At 59.0% G+C, this 13,345-nt stretch overlaps 2 protein-coding genes across 2 annotated transcripts; one reads left to right on the top strand and one right to left on the bottom strand.

The window, feature by feature from the left end:
- The first annotated feature begins 907 nt into the window (after positions 1–907).
- GNB3 (G protein subunit beta 3) lies at positions 908–8,693 on the top strand. Its single transcript, XM_038767966.1, has 9 exons — positions 908–1,062; positions 1,329–1,367; positions 1,482–1,588; positions 1,733–1,796; positions 1,902–2,064; positions 4,534–4,600; positions 4,690–4,891; positions 7,407–7,623; positions 8,418–8,693. The coding sequence occupies exons 1-9, from the start codon at positions 1,006–1,008 to the stop codon at positions 8,522–8,524; spliced, it is 1,023 nt and encodes a 340-aa protein (XP_038623894.1). The 5' UTR covers positions 908–1,005; the 3' UTR covers positions 8,525–8,693.
- Positions 8,694–9,559: 866 nt separating this feature from the next.
- On the bottom strand, positions 9,560–12,973 carry CDCA3 (cell division cycle associated 3). Its single transcript, XM_038768024.1, has 5 exons — positions 12,854–12,973; positions 12,556–12,700; positions 10,315–10,587; positions 10,125–10,228; positions 9,560–10,035 (listed from the first exon to the last, which is right to left on the bottom strand). The coding sequence occupies exons 1-5, from the start codon at positions 12,971–12,973 to the stop codon at positions 9,871–9,873; spliced, it is 807 nt and encodes a 268-aa protein (XP_038623952.1). The 3' UTR covers positions 9,560–9,870.
- Positions 12,974–13,345: the final 372 nt, after the last annotated feature.

The following is a 13,345-nucleotide window of genomic DNA, read 5'->3' as shown; positions in this document are numbered from 1 at the left end:
GTGAGGGGGTGCTGAGCAGGACCCTCCCTCTCCGGGAACAAGTAGTGCAGGCTCATGAGGGGCGAGGTGAGGGGGTGCGGCTGCTCCTTTGGTGACACTCTCCTCCCCTCCCACCTAATCCTCCTTCCATTATCCTAATCCGGGGAGGTAGGATGCGCTTATCTCCGCCTGCAGCCCGACCGCCCCCCGACTCTGCCATCCCCCCCACCCCTTATTCTGCTGGGGCCTCGACGGTGCAGGAAAAAGGAGAGGGTCTTTAGAGTCCGGAGACCCAGGTCCACGCCGGCACCAGGCCCCATCTTCCCAGCCTATCCAGGGACCCTCATTCTCCCCTCAACCTTGGCCTGTCCTCGACGTCCCCCCCGCCGACCCTCGCCTCTCCGGGGACCTGATTTCATTTGCCTAGTGCCACCCTCCCCGCCCCCGGCCCTGCCCACCGCCAGCGGAGCGGGCGCAGGTGCCCCACAGAGCGGGCGAAGGGGGAGACGGAGACAGAGGCTGGGGGAGACTGACTGGGAGTCAGCTAGGGTCCGGGCTTGCGGGGATCCCCAAGGGCGAGGAAAGAGGCCCGGATGGGTGGGGGGGAAGGCGGGAGGATTGGGTTCGGAGCTCTTTGGGTCCCCCCTCGGACCCGGGGAGGGGGCTCTTGGAATCCACACGATTTGACCAGGCCTGGCTCTTGACTCCCAACTGGTTCTCCACTTCGGTCCAAGGGCCATCGGGGGTTTACAATGGGGGTGTCCAAGCTGGAGTAGGCTGTGGGAGGGCAGGGGCAGCCCTGGGCCGGGGTAGGGGGCAGACAGGGCTGCTGTCGGTGGGCGGGGGCGAGGCTGACCCAGGATCCTTGACTTTTCTCCCCTCTCTCGGCTTCCCCTTGGAGACTTTTCCCCGAAGGAGCCGGGACAGCCCACCCCCCGCGCCGGGCCGGCCGCCCCGCGGGACTCACACACAGACGGACAGGCGAGACCAGACGACCGGGCGGGCAGACGGACGGGCCGGGTACAGATGGGGGAGATGGAGCAGATGCGGCAGGAGGCGGAGCAGCTCAAGAAGCAGATCGCGGTAAGCCGAGGCCCCGACCTTCAGCGGCCCCCCAACCCCTCCGGGACCCAACCCTCGGGAATGCTGACCTCTGAAGACCCTTCTAGACTGTGAGCCCACTGTTGGGTAGGGACCGTCTCTCTGTGTTGCCAACTTGGACTTCCCAAGTGCTTAGTACAGTGCTCTGCACACAGTAAGCGCTCAATAAATACGATTGATTGCTTGAAGACCCCAAGTCTCCCCCCCTATATTCCTCTGTCTAAACCCACACCCCCTCGCCCCCGCAGGACGCCCGAAAAGCCTGCGCGGACACCACCCTGTCGGAGGTGAGGCCTGGGCGGACGGGAGCGGTGGGGGGCGGGGAGGGTGGAGGCGGGCCGGGTCCCCACCTGAAAGCCTGACCCTTCCTCCCCCCACCCCCGGCGCCCCCCAACTCCCAGCTGGTGTCCGGGCTGGAGGCGGTGGGGCGGATCCAGATGCGGACCCGGCGGACCCTGCGGGGACATCTGGCCAAGATCTACGCCATGCACTGGGCCACCGATTCCAAGTGAGCCCACTGTTGGGTAGGGACTTCCCAAGCGCTTAGCACAGCGCTCTGCACACAGCAAGCGCTCAATAAAGACGGTCGATTGATTGAAGTGAGGCCGGGAGGGGTGGGGCGGGCGGCGTCCAGCCTCAACTCTCCCTCCAGGCTGCTGGTGAGCGCCTCTCAGGACGGGAAGCTGATCGTCTGGGACACCTACACCACCAACAAGGTGCCGCCACCGCCGCGTCGGCCCTACGTGTCCGCCTGCCCCTCCCGGGGCTCGGGCCCCGGGTTGTGGCCCGAGCCCAGCTCTCCCGCCCCCCCCCGCCCGCAGGTCCACGCCATCCCGCTGCGGTCCTCGTGGGTGATGACCTGTGCCTACGCCCCGTCGGGGAACTTGGTGGCGTGCGGGGGGCTGGACAACATGTGCTCCATCTACAGCCTCCGATCTCCCGAGGGACACGTCAAGGTCAGCAGGGAGCTGGCCGCCCATGCTGGTGAGGGAGCGCCCCCTGCTGGGCACGGTCACTCCTGCCCCCCCCCCCGCGGGCGCCCCCTGCCGGTGATAGTCACGCCAGCCCGCGGGCGCCCCCTGGCGGAAATGGTCACCCCTGCCGCCCCCCCCCAGGCTCCGTCCCACGCATGCCCCCTGGCGGTAATGGTCACCTCCCCCCCATTAATTAATTAATTAATTCGTATTTATTAAGCGCTTACTGTGTGCAGAGCACTATACTAAGCGCTTGGGAAGTACAAGTAGGCAACATATGGAGGCGGTCCCTACCCAACAACGGGTTCACGTGGTGGAAATGGTCGCTCCTGCCCCCCCCCCCCAGGCTCCGTCCCGCGCGTGCCCCCTGGCGGTAATGGTCACTCCCCCCCGCCCCCCACCCGACTCATTAATTAGTTAATTCATTCATTCATTCGTACTTACTGAGCGCTTCCTGTGCGCAGAGCACCGTACTAAGTGCTTGGGAAATACAAGTTGGCAACATACTGAAACGGTCCCTACCCAACAACGGGCTCACGTGCGCCTCCGGGCAGAAATGGTCGCTTCTGCTTCCCGCCCCGTCCCGCGCGTGCCCCCTGGCGTTAATGGTCACCCCCCGACTCATTAATTAATTAATTAATTAATTAATTCAATCGTACTTATTGTGCGCTGTGTGCAGAGCACTGTACTAAGCGCTTGGGAAGTACAAGTTGGCAACATATGGAGACGGTCCCTACCCAACAACGGGCTCACGTGCGCCTCCTGGCGGAAATGGTCGCTCCTGCCCCCCCCCCCCCCCCCCCCCAGGCTCCGTCCCGCGCGTGCCCCCGGGCGGTAATGGTCACTCCCCCCCCCACGCCCGACTCATTAATTAATTCATTCCTTCTTTCATTTAATCGTACTTATTGAGTGCTTACTGTGTGCAGAGCACTGTACTAAGCGTTTGGGAAGTACAAGTTGGCAACATATAGAGACGGCCCCTACCCAACAACGGGCTCACATGCGCCTCCTGGCGGAAATGGTCGCTCCTGCGCCCCCCCCCCCCGCTCCGTCCCGCGCGTGCCCCCTGGCGGTAATGGTCACTCCCCCCGCAACTCATTAATTAATTAATTCAACCGTATTTATTGAGCGCTTACCGTGTGCTGAGCACTGTACTAAGCGCTTGGGAAGTACAAGTTGGCAACATATGGAGACGGTCCCTACCCAACAACGGGCTCATGTGCTCCTCCTGGCGGAAATGGTCACTCCTGCCTCTCCCCCCCCCCCCCCAGGCTCCGTCCCGCGCACGCTCCCTGGCAGTAATGGTCACTCCCCCTCCCCCGCCCTTAATTAATTAATTCATTCATTTATTCAATTGTATTTATTGAGCGCTTACTGTGTGCAGAGCACTGGACTAAGCGCTTGGGAAGTACAAGTTGGCAACATATGGAGACGGTCCCTACCCAACAACAGGCTCACGTGCGCCTCCTGGTGGAAATGGTCATTCCTGCTCCCCCCCCCCCCCCCCCCCCCCCGCTCCGTCCCGCGCGTGCCCCCGGGCGGTAATGGTCACTCCCCCCCCCCGCACTTATTAATTAATTCAATCGTATTTATTGAGCGCTATGTGCAGAGTACTGTACTAAGCGCTTGGGAAGTACAAGTTGGCAACATACGGAGACGGTTCCTACCCAACAACGGGTTCACGTGCGCCTCCTGGCGGAAATGGTCGCTCCTGCCCCCCCCCCCCCCGGCTCCGTCCCGCGCGCGCCCCCTGGCGGTAATGGTCACTCTCGCTTGCACCCCCTGGCGGTAATGATATCTCTCTCACACACACACCCGGTTCCGTCCAGGGGGCGCCCCCTGGCGGTAATGGTCACTCCTGCTTGTGTCCCTTGGCGGTAGTGGTCACTCACTCCTCCCCTCCAGGCCTCGCCCCCCCTTGTACCCTCTAACGGTAATAGTCACTCCCGCCCCCTGAAAGACTCCGCCCCCAATGCGCCCCCTGGCGGTAATGATCACTCCTGCCCCCCCAGGCTCCGCCCCCTTGCGGTAAATGGTCACTCCTGCCCCCCGCGCGCCCCCTGGCAGTATATTGACCCCCACATACCTCGGACAGGCTCCGCCTCCGAGCGCCCCCTGGCGGTAATGGCCACTCCCTCCCCGTGATAGGCTCCGCCCCCCGTGCGCCCCCTGGCGGTACAGTGACTCTCACACACCTCGGACAGGCTCGGCCTCCCTTGCGCCCCCTGGCGGTAATGGCCACTCCCTCCCCCCAACAGGCTCCATCCCGCGCGCGCCCCCTGGCGGTAATGATCATTCCTGCCCCCCCCCTCGACAGGTATCGTCCCGCGCGCGCCCCCTAGCGGTAATGATGATTCCCACGTCCCCTAAAGGTAGCAATAATGATACTATGTGCCAAACACTGTCCTAAGCGCTGAAATGGTGATTCCCACGCCCCACGGCGGTAACGGTGGCTTCCCCTTCCCCCCCGCCCCGGCAGGCTATCTCTCCTGCTGCCGCTTTCTGGACGACAACAACATCGTGACCAGCTCCGGGGACACCACCTGGTGAGCAGGGGGTGGGGGAGGAGGTGCGCCCCCTCGCGGACGGGAGGCCGGCCTGTGACCCCCCACCCCCCTTTCCCTGCCCGCCTCAGCGCCCTGTGGGACATCGAGACGGGGCAGCAGAAGACGGTGTTCGCGGGCCACACGGGGGACTGCATGAGCCTGGCCGTGTCGCCCGACTGCAAACTCTTCGTGTCGGGCGCCTGCGACGCCAGCGCCAAGCTGTGGGACGTGCGCGACGGCACCTGCCGCCAGACCTTCGTCGGCCACGAGTCCGACATCAACGCCATCTGCGTAGGCCGCCGCGCATGCGCGCGCGCACGCGAGGGGCGTGGCACCCGACGTGACGTAGGGGGTCGTGGCGAGGGGCGGGGCGCGAGATGGGGGCGTGGTGCAGGGGCCGGAAGTGCGTGAGAGGGCGTGGCGTGCGGAGAGGGGTGGGGCCGGAAGTGGGCGTGGCGTCCCCTGCGTGTGAGGGGCGTGGTGTGGGGGCGTGACCGGAAATGGGCGTGGCCCGAGGCCAGGGTAGGCGTGGCGTCCAGAAGATTTGTGAGGGCGTGGTGCGTGGCGATGGGCGGGGCCGGAAATGGGCGTGGCACGAGGCCAGGGAGGGCGTGGCGTCCTGTGGGCCGGAAGAGCGTGGCGCGCGACGAGAGGCGTGGCCAGAAATGGGCGTGGCTTGATGTCCGGGGGCGTGGCCTTGGAGGGCGTGGCTTCCGGGGGCAGAAGAGCGTGTGAGGGCATGGCGCTCGGCGAGCAGCGTGATTGGAAATGGGCGTGGCCAGCCTGAATTTGGAGATGGGCGTGGCCTGACAGGGCGGGGCACACACTAATAATAATAATAATAATGGCATTTGTTAAGCACTTACTATGTGCAAAGCACTGTTCTAAGCGCTGGTGGGGGGATACAAGGTGATTAAGTTGTCCCACGTGGGGCTCACAGTCTTAATCCCCATTTTCCAGATGAGGTCACTGAGGCTCAGAGAAGTGAAGTGACTTGCCCAAGGTCACACAACAGGCATGTGGTGGAGCCGGGATTCGAACCCATGACCTCTGGCTCCAAAGCCCGGGCTCTTACCACTGAGGCACGCTGCTTCTCTATAATAATAATGTTAGCATTTGTTAAGCACTTACTATGGGCCAAGCACCATTCTAAGCGCTGGGATAGATACAAGGTTATTAGGTTGTCCCACTTAGGGCTCACAGTCTTCACCCCCATTTTACAGACGAGGGAACTGAGGCTCAGAGAAAGGGACTTACCCAATGTCACCCAGCTGACAAGTGGCGGGGTCGGGATTAGAACTCATGACTTCTGACTCCCAAGGCCGGGCTGTTGTCACTGAGCCAGGTTGCTGCGGGGGCGGGGGTAGGAGCGACGCGCACGCGCGGCGCTCTTTGTGGGGCCTGGAGGGGGCGTGGTTAGGATCGAGGCGTGCGGAGATGGGCGTGGCCGGAAGTGCATAATAGGGGCGTGGCGCGAGAGGGGCGTGGTTTAAGGGTGTGACGCCGGAGGTGGGCATGACCGGAAGTGCATGGTTAGGGCCGTGGCGCGAGGAGGGGCGTGGCACGGTGATGGGCGTGACCGGAAGTGCGCGCTGTGGGTGTGGTCTGTAGGGGCGTGGTCAGGGTGGGCGTAGCCATCAAAGGGGCGTGGCCAGGACCGCTGCATTGCCTTGTGGGTAGAACACTGACCTGGGGGTCAAAAGGTCATGGGTTCATTTATTCACTTGTATTTATCGAGCACTTACTGTGTGCAGAGCACTGTACTAAGCGCCTGGGTTCTCATCCCCACTCCCCCACCTGTCTGCTGTGAGACCTTCATTCATTCATTCAATCGTATTTACTGAGCGCTTACTGTGTGCAGAGCACTGTACTAAGCGCTTGGGAAGTACAAGTTAGCAACATATAGAGACGGTCCCTACCCAACAGCGGGCTTACAGTCTAGACTAGAAGCAGTGTGGCTCAGTGAAAAGAGCCCGGGCTTGGGAGCCAGAGGTCATGGGTTTGAATCCCGGCTCTGCCAACTGTCAGCTGTGTGACTTTGGGCAAGTCACTTAACTTCTCTGTGCCTCAGTTACCTCATCTTAAAACTGGGTATGGAGACTGTGAGCCCCCCATGGGACAACCTGATCACCTTGTAACCTCACCAGCGCTTAGAACAGTGCTTTACACATAGTAAGTGCTTAATAAATGCCATCATTATTATTATTATTAGACCTTGGACAAGTCACCTCACTCCTCCGGGCCTCAGTTCCCTCATCAGTAAAACGGGGATGGAGACTGTGAGCCCCACATGGGACAGGGACTGTGTCCAACCCGACTGGCTTATATCTAACCTAGCTCTTAGTACAGTGCCTGACACATAGTAAGCGCTTAACAAATGCCATCACCATCATGATTATTATCATTAGGGGCGTGATGCATGATGTAGCACCTGGGGGTGGTGGCGAGGGGATTGGCACAGGGCGAAGCATGTGAGCCCGCTGTTGGGTAGGGACCGTCTCTATATGTTGCCGACTTATACTTCCCAAGTGCTTAGTACAGTGCTCTGTACACAGTAAGGGCTCAATAAATACGATTGAATGAATGAGGCCTGAGTCGTGGCCGGATTGACTGTGAGCCCATTGTGGCTGTGAGCCCATTGTCGGTTAGGGACCGTTTCTATACGTCGCCGATTTGTACTTCCCAAGCACTCAGTAAAGTACCCTGCACACAGTAAGTACTCAATACAATTGAATGAATGAATGAATAAATGAATGAATGAATGAGGTCTGGGGCCTGGGATCTGAGCGTGTCCGGCATCCCGCAGTTCTTCCCCAACGGCGAGGCCATCTGCACGGGCTCGGACGACGCTACGTGCCGTCTGTTCGACCTGCGCGCGGACCAGGAGCTGCTGACCTACGCCCACGACAGCATCATCTGCGGCATCACCTCGGTCGCCTTCTCCCGCAGCGGCCGCCTGCTCCTCGCTGGCTACGACGACTTCAACTGCAACATCTGGGACTCCTTGAAGGCCGAGCGCGTCGGTGGGTGTCGGCCCCTCTCCTTTCCCCGATCCCCCATCCCCAACCCCCGGGGATGGACATCCTGGGAGATCCGATGTGTGATCCAGGGACAGTCGGTTTCCTCCCTGGTCAAGGCGGGAGGACAATCCCCGGGTCCCCAGAACCGGGCCGGGAGATGTTATCTGGCTTCTGAGCCCCAAACATCAGCAAGATATCGCCTCCCTGCCCCTTCCTAGAGAGAATAAGGAGTTTCATCTATTCAGACCCTCCCCCGCCACTGCTTGGGAGAAGGAAAGGTCCTTCTCCCAAGATGCGGGAAAGTCCTGTTTGGATCCAGCCCGTCCCTGTGGGCAATTCATCAATCAGTGTCATTTATTGAGCACTTACTGAGTGCGGAGCACTGGACTGAGCCCTCGGGAGAGTCCAAGGCAGCAGAATTGGTGGACACGTTCCCTGCCCACAGCGAGCTTGTAGTTTAGAGGGGGAGACAGACATTAATATAAACGATTTATAAGCATGTACGTAAACTCTGTGGGGAAGGAGAGGTAGTCTTCCCATCCTGATGCAGGACCCCAGATGAGGACCCCCCAACTCTGCCCATAGGCATCAGAATAGTGCTTTGCATAGTAAGCGCTTAAAAAATGCCATTATTATTATCAATCATCAATGGAAGGCATCCTCATCAATGGAAGGCACTGCCACGGAGCCCCAGGCTGCCAGCTCCGAGGTGGGGGTGGTCGAGGACTGAAGCTTGTCCCTGCCCCATAATTACACCGTATTTATGCTGTACCATAATCATTATTACTGTCCCCCAGGGATCCTCTCGGGCCATGACAACAGAGTCAGCTGCCTGGGGGTGACAGCGGATGGGATGGCGGCGGCCACAGGCTCCTGGGACAGTTTCCTCAAGATTTGGAACTGAACAGAGTGGGGCAGAAAGGGGCAGCGGATACCCCCATATACCTACACACAGAGTACCCAGCTGACCCCTGCCTCCATGAGAATCAGCCACATGCTTGCACACATGGTGTGCACGTTTGTCTCCCCTCTAGCCGCAGTGTTTTCTTAGTAATAATAATTGTAGTATCTGTTAAGCGCTTACTATGTGCCAGGCACTGTACTAAGCACTGGGGTGGCTACAATCAATCAATCGTATTTATTGAACACTTACTGTGTGCAGAGCACTGTACTAAGTGCTTGGGAAGTACATATACGAGCAAACCGGGTTGGACGTATTCCCTGTCCCACCCGGGGCTCACCGTCTTGATCCCCATTTCACAGGTGAGGTGACCGAGGCCCAGAGAAATGAAGTGACTTGCCCAGGGTCGCACAGCAGACAAGTGGCGGAGCCGGGATTAAAACCCAGGACTTGCTGAGTCCCAGGCTCTATCTTGTATGCCATGCTGCTTCTCTAGTGGGATCAGAGAGGGTGGGGGGATGGAGAGGGGCTGTCCCAGGCCAAAACTGCCTCCTCCTCACTCCCCCCAGGCCCTTCAGGGCAGTTTTGCTTCAGCTTGTGAGGCCCAGGCCTGGGGCAGGGACAAGTGATTTCTAGCTGACCCCTGGGCCTAGCAGATGCTGCCGCCCCTAGCCCCCTGGAGCAGAGCCGGACACAGCCCACACCTTTCCACGCAAGTACCCACCTTGGTGGAGGAGGGAGGGAGAATGTCGTTCGTCGTTCACCCCCTCCTTCCCTTACTCCCTCCCCACAGCCCTTCCCCCGGATGTGGTTTGCTCCAACAATAAATAGCGGTTCTGTGGCACAGGTGTGTATGATGTGGGTGTCTGACACCATCCTGTGCTCACCTCAGCCCACCAGAGCCCTCTCAGCATCGATGCCACCTCCTACACCCTGGGGACACAGCTGGGACACAAAGTTGGAGGGGTTGGGTGGGGGGGGACCAAGAGCCTCACCTCCATCCTGCCGCCCACACCCATTTTAAAACAAATGCTTGAGTCTTTATTCACACATCCACACGTATATATACACACAAACACACAGGGCGGTGGAAAATGGCGCTTTTCCCCCGTCAGTCCGCCTGGAAAGATGTTGGCGGGGGTGGGGGATGGAGGAGAAAGAAGGGGGCAAGCAGAGCGAAACCCACCCCTGCCAGGAAGGCTCCAGGGCCTTATCGAGTCCAGGCGTCGCTGGGCTCGGTGCCATCGGCGTGGGGACTGCGTCCTTCTCCCCATCCCCGGGCACCTTCCGTCGCCAGCCCCCCGAAAGGACGCCAGGAAAGAAGTGCGGGGAAGGGGGCTCTGGCCTGCCTAGTTATCGACGAGGGGGCCGTGCTGCCGGTTCTCCTTGTCCCGTGGGCGTTCCCTGCAGCAGCTCCCCGCCGCCGCGCTCTTCCCCGCGCCGTTCACGGGCCGCCCGGCCCCCAGCCCGGGACGCTCGCCCGCGTTCTCGCCCAGGCCCGCGGGACGCTTGCCCTGAGATGGAGGGGGAGGAAACAGAGGGCTGGAGGGGGCCCGGGGTCCGCCTCCCCCCCCGGCCCACCCCCAGGCCCGCGGCTCCTTACTTGGCGGGAGGGCAGGGGGCCGGGAGAGTTGTCGTCGTGCAGGACGGTGAGGGGGGAGCGGCCCAGGGCTTTGCCGGCCGGTTTCCTGCGGGGGCCCCTGGCACCTGGGTGAGAAACAGAGCGAGGGGAGGGTCCCCCCCCGCAACCAGGTGCACCCACGGATACCCCCACCTTCCAGCCCGGCGGGTACCTGCACAGCGGGGAGTCTCTGGGCCTCGCGGGAGCTTGTCGGAGGCCTGACCGGGCCCGACCGGGGCAGGTGGCCCATCCTCTTCCGCGGGAGAGAGGCGTTGCAGGGGAGAAGCAGGCGGCGACTCTGCCCCCGAGCCCAGCCAAGAGCCAAGCGGGACGGGGGCCTCCAGGGCGACTGAGGAAGACGTGGCCAGCCGGGGGGCTGAGGAGACCTCGGGGGCTTCCGCCTCCAACTCAGCCCTCAGCTGCTTCCCCGGGAGGACGGTGGGTTCTGAGAGAGAGACGTGGGGCAGGTTAACGGCGGGGGCCCTCCACGGCCAAGGCCCGAGAAGCCGAGTGGCCTAGTGGAAAGAGCACGGCTCTGGTTTCTAATCATCATCATCAATCGTATTGATTGAGTGCTTACTAGGTGCAGAGCACTGGACTAAGCGCTTGGGAAGTCCAAGTTGGCAACATCTAGAGCCAGTCCCTACCCGACAGCGGGCTCACAGTCTAAAAGGGGGAGACGGAGAACAAAACCAAACAAACTGACAAAATAAAATAAATAGAATAGATATGTACAAATAAATAGAGTAATAAATATGTACAAATATATTGGCTAAGTCTCTTCACTGGGCCCATTTCCTCATCTATAAAATGGGGTTTCAATTCACTCATTCGTATTTATTGAGCACTTGCTGTGTGCAGAGCACTGTACTAAGCGCTTGGGAAGTAGAAGTTGGCAACTTGTTCGCCCTCCTACTCTATCTGTGAGCTCCATATGGGACTGAGTCCAACCCGATTATCTTGTAATAATGATGGCATTGGTTAAGCGCTTACTATAATAATAATAATGATGATGGCATTTATTAAGCGCTTACTATATGCAAAGCACTGTTCTAAGCGCTGGGGAGGTTACAAGGTGATCAGGTTGTCCCATATGGGGCTCACAGTCTTCATCCCCATTTTACAGATGAGGGAACTGAGGCCCAGAGAAGTGAAGTGCGCCAAGCCCTGTACTAGCCATTGGAGTAGGTACAAGGTGATCAGGTTGTCCCACGTGGGGCTCACGGGCTTCATCCCCATTTTAGAGGTGAGGTCACTGAGGCCCAGAGAAGTTAAGTGGCTTGCCCAAGGTCATATCCCAGCACTTAAACTAAGTGATTGGCATATAGGAATCCTTTAAATATTAATTAACGCTTCCTGCTTCCCTCCTGGGCAAGAGAATGGGATAGGGCAGAAGCTGTCTCAGCCGGGCCCAGGCAGCTCCTTTTTTTTAATTTTTCTTGTGGCATCTGTTAAGCGCTTACTATATGCCACTATAGACTGTGAGCCCACTGTTGGGTAGGGACTGTCTCTATATGTTGCCAACTTGTACTTCCCAAGCGCTTAGTACAGTGCTCTGCACACAGTAAGTGCTCAATAAATACGATTGATGATGATCCCCCCCACCTTTCCTCCTTCCCTTCCCCACAGCACCTGTATATATGTATGTACATATTTATTACTCTATTTATTTATTTATTTTACTTGTACATATCTATTCTATTTATTTTATTTTGTTAGTATGTTTGGTTTTGTTCTCTGTCTCCCCCTTTTAGACTGTGAGTCCACTGTTGGGTAGGCACTGTCTCTATGTGTTGCCAACTTGTACTTCCCAAGTGCTTAGTCCAGTGCTCTGCACACAGTAAGCGCTCAATAAATACGATTGATGATGATGATGATCCCCCTACCTTACCTCCTTCCCTTCCCCACAGCACCTGTATATATGTATATATGTTTGTACATATTTATTACTCTATTTATTTGAATTGTACATATCTATTCTATTTATTTTATTAGTATGTTTGGTTTTGTTCTCTGTCTCCCCCTTTTAGACTGTGAGCCCACTGTTGGGTAGGGACTGTCTCTCTATGTTGCCAACCTGTACCTCCCAAGCGCTTAGTCCAGTGCTCTGCACACAGTAAGCGCTCAATAAATACGATTGATGATGATGACGACGATATGCCAGGCACTGTTCCAAGCAACGGGGTAGATCCAAGCAGGTTGGACCCAATCTTTGGCCCCCATGGGGGTGCCCGTCTTAATCCCCATTTTCCAGATGAGGGAACTGAGGCCCAGAGAAGTGAAGTCACTTGCCCAAGATCACCCAGCCGACAAGAGGTGGAGCCGGGAGGAGAACCCGTGTCCCTCTAACTCCCAGGCCTGCTTTATATCCCCCGGGCCTCGCTGCTTCTCCGTGCCCCGACTCCACACGCACCCACTGCGCCCGTCTTCATGGGGGTGCGGCTGATGCCGGGGGTGGGGGAACGGGGGTCGGCGGCCCGAGGCAGGTGGGCGCCGGCCGTCTCTTCCTCCTCCACCTCCACGGGGGTCGGGGGGCTCCACTGTGGGGAACTCTCCACCTGCCAGAGACGGTCATTCCGATTTATTTTAAGCGCTCACCGCGGGCAGAGCACCGTACTGAGCGCTGACGAGAGGACAGTTTAACGACAAGCAGACCCGTCCACCGCCCGCAACCCAGAGCCGCCTGCGTCCCTTCGCCGGCGAGCGGGTACCTGGATGGGGGTCCGCAGGATGCCGGCACTGGGGGAGCGGGGGTCCGACACGTGAGCCAGGTGCTTGTTGACCGGCGGGGCACGCGCCGGCGTGGCCGGGACGCTCTTGGCACTGCCCATGGCCGCGGGTCCTGCGCTGGGGAAGGACGGGAGAGAAGCGGGGGAAAAGAAAAAATAATAATAATGACGATGATATTTGTTAAGCGCTTACTATGTGCCAAGCCCTGCTGTAAGCGCCGGGATACATACGACGTCATCAGGTTGTCCTACATGGGGGCTCACGGTCTTAAATCTTTATTTTACAGATGAGGTCACTGCTACGGATGCCTTGTCTACTTGTTGTGTTGTCTTTCTCCCCCCCTCTAGACTGTAAGCCCGTTGTTGGGTAGCGACCGTCTCTATCTGCTGCCAATTTGGACTTCCCAAGAGCTTAGTACAGTGCTCTGCACACAGTAAGCGCTCAATAAACACGGTTGAATGAGGGCCGGAGAA

This window comes from Tachyglossus aculeatus, chromosome 27 (genome assembly GCF_015852505.1).
Source record: "Tachyglossus aculeatus isolate mTacAcu1 chromosome 27, mTacAcu1.pri, whole genome shotgun sequence".
Classification (NCBI taxonomy): domain Eukaryota; kingdom Metazoa; phylum Chordata; class Mammalia; order Monotremata; family Tachyglossidae; genus Tachyglossus; species Tachyglossus aculeatus.
Note: the sequence above shows the minus strand (reverse complement) of the source record. Positions and strands in the feature narration are given on the sequence as shown.